At 42.1% G+C, this 19,042-nt stretch overlaps 6 protein-coding genes across 6 annotated transcripts in view; 3 read left to right on the top strand and 3 right to left on the bottom strand.

Annotated features, from left to right (window-relative positions):
* Positions 1-204: 204 nt before the first annotated feature.
* On the bottom strand, positions 205-4,128 carry LOC134192120 (uncharacterized). The gene is made up of 12 exons (XM_062660812.1): positions 4,041-4,128; positions 3,715-3,978; positions 3,095-3,643; positions 2,913-3,035; positions 2,734-2,849; positions 2,598-2,673; positions 1,339-1,388; positions 1,180-1,275; positions 900-983; positions 739-826; positions 602-678; positions 205-530 (listed from the first exon to the last, which is right to left on the bottom strand). Exons 3-12 carry the CDS (start codon positions 3,530-3,532, stop codon positions 470-472), a joined length of 1,209 nt encoding a protein of 402 aa, XP_062516796.1. The 5' UTR covers positions 3,533-3,643; positions 3,715-3,978; positions 4,041-4,128; the 3' UTR covers positions 205-469.
* A 585-nt stretch (positions 4,129-4,713) lies between these two features.
* Positions 4,714-6,647, top strand: LOC134191832 (uncharacterized). The gene is made up of 5 exons (XM_062660454.1): positions 4,714-5,461; positions 5,518-5,587; positions 5,651-5,884; positions 6,328-6,441; positions 6,505-6,647. Exons 1-4 carry the CDS (start codon positions 4,893-4,895, stop codon positions 6,424-6,426), a joined length of 972 nt encoding a protein of 323 aa, XP_062516438.1. The 5' UTR covers positions 4,714-4,892; the 3' UTR covers positions 6,427-6,441; positions 6,505-6,647.
* LOC134191831 (BOS complex subunit ncln-like) lies at positions 6,533-15,244 on the bottom strand. Its single transcript, XM_062660453.1, has 18 exons — positions 15,075-15,244; positions 14,831-15,021; positions 11,806-11,950; positions 11,643-11,737; positions 11,495-11,578; positions 10,175-10,248; positions 10,086-10,115; positions 9,937-10,019; positions 9,751-9,872; positions 9,556-9,567; positions 9,323-9,501; positions 9,107-9,194; positions 9,013-9,048; positions 7,824-7,931; positions 7,700-7,755; positions 7,584-7,637; positions 7,332-7,410; positions 6,533-7,270 (listed from the first exon to the last, which is right to left on the bottom strand). The coding sequence occupies exons 1-18, from the start codon at positions 15,211-15,213 to the stop codon at positions 7,211-7,213; spliced, it is 1,635 nt and encodes a 544-aa protein (XP_062516437.1). The 5' UTR covers positions 15,214-15,244; the 3' UTR covers positions 6,533-7,210.
* Positions 15,235-15,971, top strand: LOC134191833 (uncharacterized). The gene has a single exon (XM_062660456.1). It carries the CDS (start codon positions 15,255-15,257, stop codon positions 15,969-15,971), a length of 717 nt encoding a protein of 238 aa, XP_062516440.1. The 5' UTR covers positions 15,235-15,254.
* On the bottom strand, positions 15,943-18,089 carry LOC134191834 (RIIa domain-containing protein 1-like). The gene is made up of 4 exons (XM_062660457.1): positions 17,935-18,089; positions 17,788-17,864; positions 16,271-16,317; positions 15,943-16,200 (listed from the first exon to the last, which is right to left on the bottom strand). The coding sequence occupies exons 1-4, from the start codon at positions 18,034-18,036 to the stop codon at positions 16,097-16,099; spliced, it is 330 nt and encodes a 109-aa protein (XP_062516441.1). The 5' UTR covers positions 18,037-18,089; the 3' UTR covers positions 15,943-16,096.
* Positions 18,090-18,135: 46 nt separating this feature from the next.
* Positions 18,136-19,042, top strand: part of LOC134191830 (aminopeptidase-like) — a 7,818-nt gene continuing 6,911 nt past the window's right edge. Inside the window, exons 1-4 of the mRNA XM_062660452.1 lie at positions 18,136-18,173; positions 18,353-18,405; positions 18,491-18,680; positions 18,866-18,912. Coding sequence (XP_062516436.1) covers positions 18,165-18,173; positions 18,353-18,405; positions 18,491-18,680; positions 18,866-18,912 — 299 coding nt within the window. The 5' untranslated portion in view covers positions 18,136-18,164. The remainder of the gene's footprint in view (positions 18,174-18,352; positions 18,406-18,490; positions 18,681-18,865; positions 18,913-19,042) is intronic.

Below are 19,042 nucleotides of genomic sequence, written 5' to 3'. Positions count from 1 at the left end.
AGGTGCACATGCACGAGCAATTGCTTGACCTATAGCTACAGCAATATTCGAGCTTTACACAAATATGATGGATCTGCGTCTGCTCCTAACGTTCAAATGAACAAAAAATCAACAACCTGTCAGCCGTACAGGCCAGTGTGCCAGCATACTGTTGAATGGAAATTTACTGAATAAAGCCTACATTTACCAATGTATCAACGTGAAAGCAAATAACCTTCAATAAATTCTTCTAAAAATTAAAATTGCAATATTGCAATTGATTCTTCTAGATGACACTGTAATGTAGTCAGTAAACAGAATGCAACTACTACAGTATTATCATCATGATTATAAATCCTCTGCAAGTCACAATATTAAATTACTAAAGCACTAAAAAGTAGGCCATCTCACACTATGAACACGTGGTTTCTTACTTGTACCACTTAATACAAACAATGGCAAGTCACTCTGTATTCTCAGTCTCATTCTGTTAACTTTTGGTAACATTCAATGTAACACTAACTCCCAAGTGGTCAGATGTCACTCCATCCCTGACAAACAAATCAAACAATTTTGCAAAGTTGAACAACGGTCGATTAATTAAACTAAATTTCAACGCAACCATCGTATTCCATCATCTATTAGATCAACAACTTCTATGTCTGCTCTTCCATCCAATGCCAAAAACAGATAGTCAATCTGAAGACAAATGCTATCATTGAACAACAATTCATTACATACATCAATATCAACATTTACTCGTTTGACTAGCGTTTCCTCGAGGGTACTAAATGTCAATCCAGGATCACGAGCTTCATCTATTGTATAAGCACCAGGAGCACCGGGCCTGTCAAATCACTTACCAATAACCCAAGAATCGAAGTAATACTAACCATGCACCTTAATTTGGCTATCAATACCTTGGTTCAGGATAGAGAGCTGTCCAAGCATCCTGAAAGCCTTTGGTAGAAATGCCTTCAATAGTTTCTAGACCTGCCAAAAACCTGTAATGCAACAAATAAAGAAAAGACCGTGGTGTGTGTGTGTGCATGTACGTGTGTGTGTGTGTGTGTGTGTGTGTGTGTGTGTGTGTGTGTGTGTGTGTGCGCGCGCGTGTGTGTGCACATACATGTGTGTTTTATTTATTTATATATTTATAAACAAATACATACATACATACATACATACATATACACTGACCTCATTGCTTTTGAGTGAGGTTCGGCATTCAGATCGCCCATTAAAATCCAAGGCTTCGAATGTGCTTGAATAAAACTCCACATCTCTAACACATTCCTATACAAATACATTCAACTGACAACTAGTAGCACTTGCGGCAACGTTATCATAACTGCAAACCGGTTTCTTGCTTTTTCACTTAGAGATAAGTGAGTGTTAAAAATGTGAACCTAAAACAAATTAGAATGATAAGTACATTTGGACTGCAGAACACAGAGCTGAATATATTAATTAAGTGTAAGATCTACAAGTGCTGTATTGTCAACGATACTAATAAAAACTTTGATTTGAGTGTTAATACACACCAAAAAGAGTAAACAAAATAATGACAACTGATGTAAATATCAAATGGCAATGTGTATAGATAGATAGGAACTTTACAGTGCTCTCCTCAGAAATCTTAAAAGGCAGAGCAGGATACTGTGTAAAGTGGGCGTTTCCCCTATGCCACGCCCAATGCTGGTTAAAACTACGTAATATATATTAATTTTACAGATCAATGAGGATTTCCTCAGTACAGATAAGGCTTCATCAAAGCTCTACAAATTCTGCGTCCTTGCCCAACAGTGCAGACAGCCAATTCAAGGCACAATCGACCTTCTTTCATGCTCTAGCAGACTCTGGCAAGTGAGCACTTTGCATGGGATATCAATCCAAATAGCTTTCCCTAGTGCATATCTTATAGGCCCAGATTGTGTCTTTCGACAAAGAAAACGTAGCAGTGACTGTGTCTCATTTTCCGTCTCACTAACCAGAAGCCATGGGAAATCATTTCGAAAATCATTTAGCCACTGGCAATCTAACTCCAGTCATCCTGTGCTTGGAAAATCTGCTAGGAGCTTCATCAGTTTCCGCTCATTTCCTTTCAACAATGCAGGTGTTCTTATCTTCGACAGCGTTGCTCGTGAAGAAAGACTGAATACCTAGTTCTCTGCGACACCAACATGATTGATGTGCAAAAGATCTCAGGGAGAACACTGAACTACAACTTACAAAAACAGTCACGCTTACAGTAGTTCTGTCTTCTGGTAAGAACACATACATCACACTTCCAACTCAGCAATCATACACGGAAAAGTAATTGCACTCGTAACAGTGCAGTGCAAATAACAGAATTCTACTCTTGTAATAACTCTAAGATAGCATCCGTGTCAATACACACACACCACACACACATACAGTGTAACACACACACACACACACACACACACACACACACACACACACACACACACACACACACACACACACACACACACCGATACAGTTATACGTCCATCTAATATCAGTCATTTAGTACACATACGGTATTACCTTCTACACCAGTTGTTTCTCTACTTATATGCTGTTATGCTACAAACTAGACTCGAACATCGTACCCTCTGCAGTTGTGGTGTCTCTACTTCGACATGCAAGCAGATTCGTTGATGAGTGTCTCCTGTATCAGACAAGTCACTAGGAAAAGAACCACAATGCGCCATCAACGATACAACAAGCAATTAGCCATCCATATACCGTGATAACAAAATGTAGCTGTGATTGACTATTGGGTAGCGAGAGAAAATTGAGACACCCTCCTCCACACGATCAAATGCTTGCTCAGGATATGACATGGCCGGTTGAAACATAAACTGCAAAGAACTTTGATTAGCACTTATTTGACAACAAATATATAAAAGTAAGACTCATCCTACTTGATACTGAGGCAGAAATTCGGATAAATGTTCAACCTGACTTGGTCCCTTGTACTTTTGTTTGTTGAAATCAAACCGAACTTCTTGAAAACCAAAAATGTCAGCATCGTTTTGTTGACACAACTACATATTGTTCACTGATTCCATTAAAGCTCACAATAGTAATATCATATGCAGCCTACTTTGCCAAACTGGTCCATTCGATTTTTGTAGACACCTTCATCATAACCGTTGAAGTTCCATAAATTATATGTTGCTATTTTTAGTTGATTATTTGACAAAGCAAAAGTTTGATATCTAAACCTACTGTTGCCAATATCAGCCAACATGCCATTTCTTTGCTGGCTATCTTCATGTTTATGTGCGAATGCAGACAAATATTCATTGGAAAATTCTAAATTATGAGCCTGCCAAAGTGCCGGATTCGTCCATTTGTTTGGAATATTAAACTGATGACTGCAACTTTTATCTTTCATACATTGAGAGAGCATTGAACTGATGTCTCCGTCATAATAAGTGTGACCATACAAGAAGTACTGTCTATTCCTATCGATTGTCACTAGAAATCGATGAAGACCAACCATGACAGCCTTAGGCCACATCAACTGGAAATCATACATCACTCCCACTATAACAGCTCGCTTCTGAGTGACAACGCGACCATCTGGGTGCTCTTTAAGAATGAGAGTAACAAAGCTTGGATTTAGATCATCTTCTGTGTATTCAAGAACCTAACAATCAATTAAGTTAAAAATTTCAATTATAAAATCCATTAATTTAATCTAATCAGTAAATCACGTACCAGTTTAGATGCTTTTACGATACGCGGGATTATTACTGTGCCATCATCGAGAGTCGGGATGTTAAAATTAGAGCTGCCTTTGCGTCTCTCTACAGCAAACTGAAACAATGGGCATAGCCACACCCACCTTTGTTTGTAGTGTTTGAATGCCTACTTTTACTGCTGCCTCCAGGTCAGAATTATTCAAAGCTAGAGGTTTCCACTGACCTGAAAGAATGCCTCCATATAAAATAGGCGAACCCTCATGAGTCAGAAGACTACGGTCTAGGTAAACACTACACATTAGAATTCTTCGTCCAACAAATTAAAAAAACATAGGTACTTACAATCACAGTGACCAATCAGACACGACGAAAGCAAAAGTAAACACCATCGAAGCACCATAGAGATGTAGTCACTAGACGGTCCCCGTAATCCGGGATAATATAAGCTGGGGTCTAACGCGCGTGCACCTTCGTACTACGAATTTATTGTCGAGAAGAAAATCTAGTATGCGGTATGTATACGCTGGTTTTCGTAACATACAAACACTTACATATTAGTCATCTGTAATTACAAAACTAGCATTGATCTATGCTGGACACGGATTTTACGTGTAGGTTGAGTGATTTTGTGTAATACGTGTTAGTTAAATCATCTGTGGTGTGTGTGTGTGTGTGTGTGTGTGTGTGTGTGTGTGTGTGTGTGTGTGTGTGTGTGTGTGTGTGTGTGTGGTGTGTGTGTGTGTGTGTGTGTGTGTGTGTGTGTGTGTGTGTGTGTGTGTGTGTGTGTGTGTGTGTGTGTGTGTGTGTGTGTGTGTGTGTGTGTGTGTGTGTGTGTGTGTGTGTGTGTGTGTGTGTGTGTTACCCTTCGAAGAAACTAAACAAGATATGGTGTGATAGATATATAATTACATATCCTAAAACCAACAAGATAGAGACTGTAATTTATTTTATTACGTACACTCAGTGTGCTCAAGGTAGAGACAGCACTGCGGACTGTTGCTACTAAAACAACTAAGTGTTTACTACTGTACAGCTAGTAAGTTCATACCTGCACTTTACTAAAATCTAATATCAAATTTCATATTGTATAAGTTGACAAACCACGCGGTACTGTACGCTCCAATTCTGTTACCTTCTCAGTTCTTGCACTTCGCACTCACTGTCACCTGCACCCGCGCCCACAAGAGTGTTCACATGACACAATCACTTGCTGTCGCTCTATCTGGAGTCCTCCTTTTATTTCTCGATTATGCCCCAACCAATGGAAGTAGCTACTACGTCCTGATAGAGGCAGGAGAGTACGTAGGAGGACCAGAATGTTGCAAGTACGACAATCCATTCGCTACAGCGTCCGCTAACGGTATCGTGCACGGATACACGGCTAACGGCAACACTTACCTCATCGTCAATGGTACAGACGTCAATCAAGTGCTCGCGCAGGCGCTAGACACCGGACTGGACAAAGACTCAAGTACCGACTCACTTGATCACTGTGGGGCGTGGCTCAACTCGGTCCACTACGACGGTCACGTCTTTCGCGGTTTCTATCACGAAGAATGGCGATGTGATTATGCCAAGAACTTTTATACAAATAAAAGCATCGCGTACGCAGAGTCCGAGGACGGCGTACATTTCACAAAGCCAGGACACCCACACAACGTCATAATTTCCGCTCCCAACACAACGACCGGACACCAGACTGGCCAGGGCGACCACGGATCCGTAGTTGTGGAAGATTTTTACTATTTGTATTATCGTGACTGGTAAAAAAGTACGATTAACCATAGGCATTTGACTAGATGATTTTTTGGGTATGCAGGGCAACGTGGCGAATCGGCTTAGCGCGATCTCCGGTATCTTCTGGAGGCAAGCCGGGAACATGGATGAAGGCACGTATTGTACAACACGAGAAGAATGTTTCATGATGTCTATAACGTTGTATACTGCTTTAGTATTACAATAACGAATTCTCTGAGCCTGGAATTCGTGGTCAATCTAGTGGTATCGGAGCCGGCAATCTGACCGGTACCGCTGTCTACCGGTTGTCGACTCTTGGAGCACTGGTGGCCGTCGGAGAAGGATCACCTACGTTGTCGTTCTCACCGGACGGGCTTCGTTGGCTACGAATGAAGATGCCCCTCATTCACACAGACGAAAGTCAATGGAACAGAACTCTGGCAAAAGGGGTATTCAATACAGATAAATCAATCAATTAAGGCTGGTTTACAGTAACTTACACAAGCCGAGCGTCAGCCCAGCGACCTCGTATACGTACCCGCAGCAGACGCTAAAACTTACTGGTTTACAGCAAAATGTCTGAGCGCAACCCAGCAAACGTCTTATCAGCTGCGAAAAGTTCTTAGCGCACGTGAAGCAAATACTTCTGCTGTTGCTGTATGCCTTCTTTTCCACAAGATTCTTCGTCGTCCACGTTACAACCGAATCACGTAAGTGAAAGCGCAACAGCCGATTGGTAGTTGGAAGCCTGACTATTTCCGGTACTAGTCCAACGTCTTGACGTTGGTCGGAACGTATAGCGTCGCGGCGAAAGTTAGCATGTTTACAGTAGGACGCTGACGTTACGACTGCGTTACGCTGGGCTTGCGTAAGTACAGTAAACCAGCCTTAGGTTTTCCTAGGACTTAGTTGCGTATCCGGCTCTGATTTCCGACGGAAACGACCTAACCAACCACTTCTATCTCTACTATACCTACCTCGAGCCACGTGACACATTCGCACACCGGTATTTCCGTCATTACTTTTTCGGTGGTATCATCATCTAATGTCGGCAAATTGTCGTCTCTAGATACCTTGCACGCAAACGTGTATATCTCAATATGAACGCCAGTAACGTCAACGACGATTTCTTCTCTCTACCCGTCTTGGGAGCTCTAGCTGTTTGGTACAACGACAAGGATAACGACACGTGGGCGACGTCGGCCATGGTGCCTCACCAGAGTGGGTACAGCGTGAAAAACCGGTCTGTCGCCTACCTTGCGACAGCTAAAATAGAGCAAAACACTCTTTCCGTTTTCGAGTGCTACAACAACGACACTCGAGACCACTTTCTCACCGTCGACACGGCTAACTGCACTAAGAAATCTCAGATGCTACGCACTGCCGGCTGGAGTTGGTCGGCTAAGCCTACACTACGCATTCCAAATATGACTCCTCTTGTCATGATAATATGCTACGATGCTGTGCGGCAAGACCACGACGTCGTTTTGGAAAGAGAATGCCAGACAGGCTACCACGCCGTCGAGGCTCTAGGGTTTGTCCTGGTTCGAAACTCTAGAGATTTCCACACACAGCTATAGAGCATGCAGGTCTCTACGTATTAGCAATAGTACGGGTGCATCTTGCTGCACATACTGTACATATAATACTAAAAACAGACCAAATGACACACTTCGAAACATGTTGTGTGTAATACAGCAATACCTTCCGAATGACCACCGTCCCACTAATTGAATACGGAAATATAATGCTAATAATCTAATGTATTACGTACACTACACTGTCTTTGGTCTTGATATAGTCTGCGACAGAAACTCGACTATTGCACCAAAATACTATCAACGACGTCAGCAATTTTAGTGACAGAATACTATCGAACAAATGAAATAGCCTCACTTGTATAATGGCAAATACAACGCCGAGGTATGCGGCTATTCCAGCAGTCAAGAATAAATCGAACAGAGCCGGCTTAATGCTGGATACAAATGAGCAATAGTCATGATATCAATGCAGTCTCTCTACATTGCTTGATAGCCTCGGGTGGCTAGACCTTCGGTGTACGCGGGGCGGATAATAGTCTTTTATCCGCCCCGCGTACGCGGAAGGTTTGACCACGCGAGACTAAGTGCTTGGTATCATCACTCTTACCTGTATGCATAAAGAGTGGTTGAGGTGACGTCATAAAACACTACTTCCGGTTCCCTACACACACACAACCACCACCAATCCCTGAGCAATAGCATAGAAATCATTTGTGAACAAACTGTTTATTCAAGTTATAATAGTATCTCTTCACGTCTTTCACATGGCGACTAAGTCCCTGAATTGTATACATACGTACACCAAATGAGATGAATGATACTGTAAAGGCGCAAAATGATACAGAACTTGTTCTAGTGTGAGAAGGAGTGGATGGTTTTTTCCTATCAGTTGAGCGGCTCTTGGTACTGACGACAGCTGATTGATCCACGCTTTCAAGTGATTGCCATTAACCGACTGAACAAATCAACATCAATCGTGAACACAAAAAAGTCATCGTCAAGGATGAGCAAGAGCAACACACACACATACACAGACAGACAAACAGACAGACAGACACACACACACACACACACACACACAGGCAACACACACACACACACACACACACACACACACACACACACACACACACACACACACACACACACACACACACACAGGCAAACACACACACACACACACACACACACACACACACACACACACACACACACACACACACACACACACACACACACACACAGGTTGTCCCTGTATGCGAATGCGACAAAGACATTGATAAAGACGGCTATCACCTTCTCACATGTAAGACCGGCGGTGGGCCAATATGGACTCACGAGACATTGTCTAGTGTTTGGAGCGACTGTCTACAGCATTTGAAGATGTCCCATCAGCGGGAACCAAGGAATCTTTACGTTAATAGCGACGACCGCCCCGACATCGTTGTCTTTGACGCTCAACAGGGTTGTGACATTGAGCTGGACATCTCGGTGGCCCACCCATGGGCACTACATGTGATCTCTCGAGCAGCTCAGGAAGACGGCGCGGCCGCAGCTACCCGTGAGGTCAAGAAATCAGAAAAATACGCTAAAGAAAGGGACATCTGGGGCCTCCCCTCCAAATGCATCCCATTAGTGTTCGAACACTTCGGACGTTGGGGCTCAGAGGCAGCTCAATTCCTACACCGCCTGTCACTCCAGTCTATAGACAAAGACGGAAGAAAGAACAGTCATGAATTTAAGTTATTGTGGCGTAAATGCATGTTGGCAGCTTTGCAAAGGTGTAAAGCTAGCGTAATTAGCAGAAAGTTGGCAAGACTGGGACATTCTTCATTCCCACGTAGTTAAATTATGGCGTCGGCCGTTTGGGCCAGACTAGAATGTAGTAGTGTTGTTCTTTGAAAATATATGTATTGACAGACAGACACACAGGCAGACAGACAGACAGACAGACAAACAGACAGACAGACACATACCCACACACAAACACAAACACACACACACACACACACACACACACACACACACACACACACCCACTCTCCGCTTATGAGATTAGCTGCTTTGGCATTCTACACAACATCATTGAATCACATAAACATCGAGACGTCCAACATATCCACAACTCACCTCTCGATTCAACGCAAACACGTGTCTAGCTAACCCTTCAGACAGTATTTCCACATTTTGTACTACATTCTTCACGACGTCAGTCGAACTAAGCATCGTGAGCAAGAAAGTCCCATTTAGTGTGTTACCATCAACACAGTCACATACAAACAATAGAAATTCACTGGAAGTCGACGTAGCAGCACACTTCCAATGAGTTTTTCCTATGTGACTCACCTCTGATCGAAAATCGATCCTCGTTCCATCACGTCTGGTTCGTCCCAGCCAGAGATCGTCCCGGCAGCAACACGTCTCAGTGAAAACGCCTCGTGCTCCCAAGACAGTTGCTCGTCGGCAAGATTGACACGCTTATGAACAAGAGTGAAGTTAACTGAGGGAGTGTGTCGTGTGGCTGCCTGTAAAGCACAATGTTGCAAACGACACACGACAAACCAAGATGGTCATCATACCTCCTTGAACCCCTAAATAAAAACAATTAATCAATTAGTTTAATAAATAATTAATTAATTAAGTAATGATTAATTGATTAAAATAAATTTATAACAAACATATGTAATTACCAATATTAAGAGTGTGCTCAACTAATCAATTACATAAAATAATTAATTAATTAAAGTGAATCTATAACAAACATGTGTAATTACCGCTATTAGAAAATGTGCTCGGCTTCCCTCTTTGGGTGGTTTAGAAACGTGGATGTGAAGGTCCGACGTATGCCCAATGCTGTCCAGACACAACACATACTCGGCATCTTGTAACCGATTTTCTATGATCAACAGCAGTCGTTGTAAACAACATAGAAATCACACGATTTCATGATATGGTCACACCGTCTAGCTGCTCTTCTATCCACTTTTTGGTTCCCAAAAAATTGAACTTGCCTCCACCCGATAGCAAGAAGACAATATTGTAGCTATGTTGTAGAACAGTTTGCAAAATATCAAATGTGTTGGTCTGGTCACTAATTTATGCGACTTACCCAGCGTGTGTCTTCGGATTCGAATACAACCTGTAATGGTCTGAAATTAGGTTCAATAGCTGCATACAATAAGGCATGTTCGTTCATACCGAGAAAATATTCGAGCCATTTCCAACAGTGCAGCTACACCGCTTCCATTCGAATCGGCTCCTTTAGCCAAATTCTTCACATAACGAACATGGAAACATACTTTTTACCGTATTTCCTCGAATAGTAACCCGTGAATGTTATTAGTTTGAAAAATAGTAACCTGTGGATCTTATTAGTTTGAAACATAGTAAACCGTGGATGTTATTAGTTTGAAAAATAGTAACACGTGGATCATATTAATTTGAAAAAAGTAACACGTGGATCTTATTAGTTTGAAAATTAGTAAGCCCTGCATCTAATCAGTTGAAAAAAATAGTAACCCGTGGATCTTATAAGTTTGAAAAAATAGTAACCCGTGAATCTTATCAGTTTAAAAAATAGTAACCCATGGATTTTATAAGTTTGAAAAAGTAGCAACCTCTGGGTGTTATTAGTTTAAAAAATAGTAACCCGTAGATCTGATCAGTTTGAAAAAATAGTAACCGTAGATGTTATTAGTTTGAAAAATAGTAACCCGTATATCTTATCAGTTTGAAAAAATAGCAACCTATGGATGTTATTAGTTTGAAAAATAGTAACCCGCAGATCTGATCAGATTGAAAAAATAGTAACCGCAGATGTTATTAGTTTGAAAAATAGCAACCTATGGATGTTATTAGTTTGAAAAATAGTAACCCATAGATCTTATCAGTTTGAAAAATAGTAACCGTAGATGTTATTAGTTTGAAAAATAGTAACCCATAGATCTTATCAGTTTGAAAAAATAGTAACCGTAGATGTTATTAGTTTGAAAAATAGTAACCCGTAGATCTTATTAGTTTGAAAAAATAGCAACCTATGGATGTTATTAGTTGAAAAATAGTAACCCGCAGATCTTATCAGTTTGAAAAAAATAGTAACCGTAGATGTTATTAGTTTGAAAAAATAGTAACCCGTGCTCGATTAGTAAGTAACCCATGCTTTGGACGTCAGCGACTGAAAAGACAGTCAAAAGAAGATGAAGACAACGATGAAGACATTATGGTTATTGATGACATAGACACTGAGTAAACTATCCGCAACTGAACAAGGGTTACCATGACATTTCGCATGCATCAAGAGTGTGTTCCTCTAATACTTGCAGAGCTCTTTACTTCAACTTGAACCATGATAGCAGACATTAAAAAATAGCGACCCGTGCTTGATTAGTAACTCTGCCTATATAGTAACCCGTGGTTCTAATCAATTTGAAATAATAGTAACCCACGGGTTACTATTTGAGGAAATACGGTAACTGTTAATACATAACAGTACAAATGCTAACAAACAACATAACATACCGGAGCGATGCCGTAGGTATCATAATGTGCGACAATGGCTATCGTGGGCAGCTGCTCTTCTACACCTCGTCCAATCAGTTTTCCCTGCACAAAACGTTTACGTATACATACATGCCACGTCAAACAGCAACAGACCAAAGGAGACCACCTGAATGCTGGGAATGACGACATCCTTCAGAGGCTTCGATTCGGAAGCGGCAGTCGCGATTTGATAACCATAAGTGGAAAATATGTCTAACAAAGCTAATCGAGACAGACATGTCGGTTATGAGTGAACATTTATGAAACTATGTTGTTGTGAGAGAACATACCGGCTGCAGCCGAGGAGGCCTGATCGGCTGTGGTGGCACCCGATATGTCATTGTAGACTTTTCGTACGTTACTGTCTTCGTAGACAAAGTATACGGGTATGTTGATAGGGTCCTCTAGTAATCCGTGCTCGAGTTCTATCCAATTCTAGAAATCACACAAACACAAACAAATCTAGTATATAGAAAGCTCAAATTGTGTGTGTGTGTGTGTGTGTGTGTGTGTGTGTGTGTGTGTGTGTGTGTGAGAGAGAGAGAGAGAGAGAGAGAGAGAGAGTTGCATTTGGAGAATGATAAATCTACAAAACGCTACACATTCCAGTTCATTCAAACACATGCCCACACCAGTCCCGTGTAGACTGTACGTGCCGTCGTCCTTCGCAGAGCTTCCAGCGATCAAATTTCTTGCTGATTGAAGCTACTCTTCTAGCGCTTTTGTTTCTCTCCAAATTCTGATTGCATTTGCACCTAATCCTACCTACACGTTTTCTGTAGAAAGATGTGACTAAACGTGTACGATGGGATTGCATAACCTGTGTGTCTCAATTCTTGGTAATTCCTTCTTTGGGGTCTCCATTCAGGGAGTAACCTGGTCCCATTCGAGCTCGTCCAAGATTTTGGCAAGATTTTCATATTCCAAAAATTTCGTATTGATATAAGCCATTCAAGGAATATCATGTTTACAGACAGACACAAAGACACACAGACAAACATCTCTGGAAACAGTCCTGCTGTGCTATGCGGTTCGTAACAAAATCAATTTTCTACAGCATCTTTGACCACACAAACGTTACTAATAGTGTGAGTTGTTCGATGAGAAATACATACCTATTTTCAAGGATAGAAAGCAATGCAGAGAGAGATATACCGTACCTACTCTTGTATCACCCCACCCCCACCCCGTGGCACATCAGTCTAGTCTGTGAAGTATGGGATGGGGTCTTGCTGGATGATATGACTATGACACCTTTAGGTGCTAATTGGCAAAAGTATTTGACTAATTACTACAACTCAAGTCCTTTGCTATTACCAGTACACTATCTACTATCTCAGATTCACTAAAGCTTTCAAATTCTGCGTCAGAGTCGGAGTCAGTAAACGAGTCTGCAGCTTCTTGTTTCAGTTCACTTTTGCTCAAAGAAAAATGGCGAAGGAGCTCGTCATATGGATGCCCATTAACACCAATTAAGTGAAGCTTACGTGCAAAAATGTCAGACACTTGACTAAAGTTAGGTATGGGCGCTTGATGGACAATGAGGTGATACAAAAGTATAGCCTCGACACTAGGCCTTCCTTCGCTTTTGGTAGTCCTTCCACGCGAGGATAGCAACAGGGCGGTATCACGTGATGTTGTCTCCGTAAAGTGAAGGGAGGCCTAGTAACTCTTTATGTCACATGACAAACTAGTTTGTCACCTGACCTATTTCGCAAATGATGATTCGTCACAGGTGTCATTTAGTGTGCTACAACAGCTTGTGCGCCAGATGTGTACCGACCAAAGAATATCGTTTGGGCATGTTTGTAGGTTGCAAACAGTTCCAGTATTCTCCCTACATCGCAGTAAGTGAAGGTATCTCTGCTTCTGGAGTAGCTTCAGGCTGACAATTAACGCCGCTGATGGCATCATGATTTCTACCGAGTTCTGGTACTTGCTCATTGAATTGTGATGAAGGTCAGCCACGTAGAAATTTCATGCGTAGTTGCAATGGCTTTCAATCGATTCTGAGAGCGCAAAGATAGTTTAAGACAAAAGTGTACATGTACAGTAGCCTAATCGCTATTGCGTCATCTTCTAGTCAACGACAAGAGAAGACAGAGTCTGTGTGTTGCCTTTTTGCATGCGACATGGCCGTACCGTCTTTGTGCTTGTTTCTCTACGCTAACTAGACAGTAAGCAGCATCGCAAAGGCCAGTATGTATACTTACTGACTGCATTTCGTGCCTTTCCATTGCCATGCTTTTGGTATGACGGTATACCCTGCTGTAAACGAAAACACACCTGATCTCTTTTTGCAAGCCATTAGCAATATGAAATAAACCAACAAAGGGTGGGCTATCCTAATGACATAATTAGTTAAGTTGTCTAATGACATAGAGTTATTAGGTGTCTCTTCGCTTTAGGAAGACAACATCAGTGATACTGCCCATTGCTATCCTCACGTGGAAGGACCACCGAAAGCAAAGAAAGGCCTGGTGTTGAGGCTAACAAGAGTCCGTACAGTAGTGTGACAACAAAAACAAACATATACAAGTTAGCTAAACTTCCAATTTCAGTGCGTAGCTCTTGTCTGTCTGCAGCAATTTCTTTAAATGTATAGCCAGCCATCATGCGACAATCCTCCCTGTTATTGCTATAGTCAATAAATAAGTTTCATCATTTATTTGGTCATGTGTTATGCAGTGGGCAGAGCCAGTCGTCGAGCTAGTCGGTGGCACATCCCGTCAGTCACGTGTACACCATAACGTTTCGTCCGGTGATTAGAAACATATTAAAAACGTGTACTATGTTATTTCTGCTTACTTCCCAAACACTAAACACTAAACCAACGACCGATATCATAAACTACCAAAGACTAATCGACTACCTACATAATAAACAAAAACAAAAAGATAACAAAGTAGACATCAATACTACAGCAAAATTAATTAAATTGCTTTGTACTTGCTTTGTGTCACCCTGTCCACACAAATGGCAATTGAATTGGCATACATATTTTTTCTTTCCTAATTTGACTAATGCACATAGTGTTCTCTCATTGCGATTAATTAAATTTCTAGCTAGTGTAGTAAAATCTACACGTGTGTGTGTGTGTGTGTGTGTGTGTGTGTGGTGTATGTGTGAGTGTGGTGTGTGTGTGTGTGTGTGTGTGTGTGTGTGTGGTGTGTGTGTGTGTGTGTGTGTGTGTGTGTGTGTGTGTGTGTGTGTGTGTGTGCGTGCGCGCGCGCGCGGGTATACTAGACTAGTACTACGTACAGTAGGCGACTAAACATAATTTCGACTTGTCACGTCATTTATCATTTATCATACTTGCAAAACCTCCTGAGAGACGTCCGACAAATTCGTCGGCAGAAGCACGACGACCGCTCCAGCTCCTGATATTCCGAGCTCTCGAAATTTGTCGAGTGTCAACGCAGCCAGACGAATCATCACGCAGCGTCTACCAAGCATACGAGCCATGGCGGGCCTCGCTTCCATGTTAATGTACGCACTTCGACAGCCTAAAGAAAGACGTCAGTCATAGTAGAGTCTAGTGAAATGATACCGGCATGACCATGAGGAGAGCCGTGCAGGTCAAACTGCTGCATCCTAAATGCCTGAAACTCGTGAACACCACTGGTTCGACCAAAAACACTCAGAAAAATAGCCGGAAGAAGAAAGAACTCCACGTAATCCTCCAATCCCAGCATCATGGAACACTCGTGCGACGCATGCGTAGTCGATCTGGTCTGGCATGGGTCGAAGTCAGGAGAGAGAACTGTCGTCTAGTGGCTCAGGTTTGGCCTCTAGGGGCGCGAAATCGGGTGAACGACCTGGAAATAGGCATAAGCGAAATCAGAAACAGCGAGCGAGGGATATAAAGCGCCTTTTGAAGCGAGACAACATTCCTGCTACTGTGAGACAAACGCAGGAGCGAGTGCTCGCCCTACTCGAAACCGAAGTGAAGGACGAGCAAGACAACCGGAAAGTCAAGAAACTAGCGAAGAAATACAAAATGGTGAGATTTTTCGACCGACGGAAGTTGACAAGGAAACTGAAGAAGGTGAATCGGCAAATATCAGTCTGCAAAGATGAGTCAGAAAGAGCGACGTTGTCAGAGCAGCTTGATGTGTTAAGGAAAGAGTATAATTACGTGACTCACTTTCCAGCTGATAAAAAGTATGTCTCTGTGCATCCAGTTGGTGGATGTCTGAACGAGAGTAGCAGGAGGCAGATGGCAGACGTGCAAGCCGATATCCATAGTCTCGTGGCTTCTGGTAAACTTCCGGACGCTAGTCTCGACGTCGTCTCTATTGGAGGGAAATCGGTGGCTGGAGCACGGACTTCGACTCGACAGAAGCAAAAGTTAACTAGAGTTTCGAAACCGAAATACATTGAGAAGACTGATGGAAATGGGATGGGAGATGATATTTATTTTATTGACACTAGTAGAGATGATTTCTTTTTGTAATGATTAATTGATAACAATGGTATAGGCTGTACACAAAGTCTATTTTCAAACGGCGATGTCTATTGTCATTGTGCAGACATTATAGTCGGGTGCCTCTTCACTGCATTTTCCTTCACGGATGATGCTTATATCTGCTCGATCTTGCTGTCTTTCTTTGTTCTGAATTGCTCCTGTATTTCTTGTTTCTCCTTGTTGACTTTTCTGGCTAAGTCGAGTCGTGTGAAATAATCTAGGATGGGATGACTATGATTAGGGCTATCTATCTGCACTTTCTGTGACTAGCAAAACGTGAAGCAAACCTGCACCAAATTCTCTGATGTTTTCTGGTCTTTGCAACAGTACCTCTCTGGAGAACACAATATAGAATTTACAAAGGCAAAGACAGAAAGACACGCAGACAGACAGACACATAGACAGGAAGATAGGCAGACAGACACATAGACAGACAGACAGACAGACAAAACAGACAGACAGATACATAGACAAACAAAGACAGAAAGACACACAGATAGACAGACACACAGACAGACAGACACATAGACAGACACAGACACAGAAATTGAGGCAATACATCAAGCCTCAATTTCACTCCTCTGGTATTTGAACATTTTGGAACATGGGGATCAGAAGCTACCAACTATCTAAACAAACTAGCCAGAAGGTCAAGAGACATTGAAGGCTATACAAACAAAGCTGACTTTAGAGGTTTTTTGAGGAAAAAATTCTCAATAATATTACAACGATGTAACGCTAAAGCCATACTCCACAAGGTGACATGTGTCTTCCCTGGAGAAGTAGATGAGAACATACACAATAGAGACTATCAAAGTAGTTTGCAGTAAACTAAAGCTGAACTCAGTAGATTGCTTGTATTTAGTGTTAGAAATGTAACGTAGAGTTTGTGTTTCAATAAATGACATAGACAGACAGACAGACACATAGACAGACAGACAGACAGGCGCATACACAGACAGACAAAAGACACGCAGACAGACAGACACATAGACAGACAAACAAAACTACACAAACAGTTTGTTGGCTGTCATAAAAGTCTCTACATTACTTACGTTCATTCCTAACTCATACAGCAACACAGTCTCAATACGAGAAAGTTACATAACTTTGCTTGTTTGTCAAATATTCTGTCTACACACAGGCATAGGCAGCACTCCAGCCGATACAACCATGACTGGACCAATACTAAAACTTTCACTTTTGCCAGATGCCAAATGGCATCAACTTCCGGGTTAGGGTATAGCTGATTAACCTAGATAGGGAATTTATATGCAACAAGTATATGTACCACATGCTTTTGTACAAGTTTCACTGTTTGTAAGGTTTTCATCGTGTCTACGCCGCTCAACTGTCAGCAAACTAAAGGTTTACACCCAGAACTGATCAAGCCACGCCTACTTTAGCACATGCTAGCTGGACCAATTACTATTTGATGTCTACGCCTCTGCTACAACAATAGCATCAGTAACTGGAAGTTTACTAAGTTTTGTCGACATTGTGTTTATAATGCACCTTTATTTAATACTATGGTTAGATAAATAAACAATTTTCTACAGATGAATTGACAGACAAACAGACAGACAACAAACATAGAATTGTACGTTTTTGAATGTAATGTATTGATTCACATATCAATATATTCAATATCAATAATTGAAATCATGTTTCAAATAAATGAATTTTGACAAACAGATAGAAAGATAGACAGAAAGGACACGCCAACCCACGCACACCCACCCACCCACCCACCCACGCACACACACACACACACACACACACATATCACTACACACACTCTCACCGTATAAAGCCCGACAGTACAATGTTCACTTCTGGATGTTCCCTAAGATATCTTTCATTTGCAATGGCAGTCCTAATCTATCCAAAATCCGTCGTCATTTTACACCTTAGAACATACTCTCGTGGCCGACCAAACAATGACATCAACCTTCGTCTTGTTGAGTTGTGCCTGTTGCTCCTCAGTCAACGCCTTCTCGTCGTGATCGTCCACAGACTGAAAGGCAACGCCCTGTAACGGATCACCAGCCATTCGGCCAACACAGTCGACCCGTTGCGTTGATACGCGTACGGGCACTTCATAGTCACGTTCCTATGAGTCACGTGCATTCGGGTATATATTCACGTGACCACACACCGCTCATCATTTCGAGGCAAGCCATGGCAGAGGTAGGACTCCTCATTTCACGTTCTCTGCACTACTACACGCATTGCCAGCATATCTAGCTGCAGAGCAACATTCAATTGGGTGTGGTCTCTGCAATTCCACACACTTTGATCAAATTCCAATGCTCTACTCTGTACTACAAAGTTCCATCTGTCGTTTAAAATAATTTCTGTATTTTCAGGCAGAAGAAACCGTTCCTCTGACGTCAAAGCAGCAGCAGCAGCAACAGAAAGGGTACGACGATCCAACGCCCTAGACGCTGGCAGAGCACTAGGCCACGCCCATTCACGCCTATTGTAACACCTTTTCTTGTTTGCAGAGGCTGTCCGTGCAGCAAGACGGTGCTCGTTGTCATCGTCATCGTCGCGATTCTCGTCCTCATTGCGATCATCATCCCGGTTGCTGTCGTCGTCTCGAAGAACAATCGCCCGAGGAAAAATTCGACGGAACCAGAAGAAGAGACGCTGACCAGTAGTGTTCGTGTTGAAAACATCATGAGTCATCTCAAGGTGACGTCTAGAGTCTTTTCGCGAGACACATACAATGATGGTTGGAACACACATTACATGTGTCACTTTTACAGTTACTGGTATGTAGGTAATAGTAGGACATCACTTGAATTGCATCGACTACGTAGTGTTAATGACCGTTGGGTGTGGCGACAATATTTGAATGTGATGTGATGATGATCTAGGCGTTGCAAGATATCGGTGATGCAAACACTAACAGTGAGATTCCCAGGTGATGCTTTTAGCTAAATTGACAGTAATAGTGGTGTGTGTGTGTGTGTGTGTGTGTGTGTGTGTGTGTGTGTGTGTGTGTGTGTGTGTGTGTGTGTGTGTGTTAAGTTAATAATTGATGTTTATGAAGG

Source organism: Corticium candelabrum, chromosome 16 (genome assembly GCF_963422355.1).
Source record: "Corticium candelabrum chromosome 16, ooCorCand1.1, whole genome shotgun sequence".
Taxonomy (NCBI): domain Eukaryota; kingdom Metazoa; phylum Porifera; class Homoscleromorpha; order Homosclerophorida; family Plakinidae; genus Corticium; species Corticium candelabrum.
Note: the sequence above shows the minus strand (reverse complement) of the source record. Positions and strands in the feature narration are given on the sequence as shown.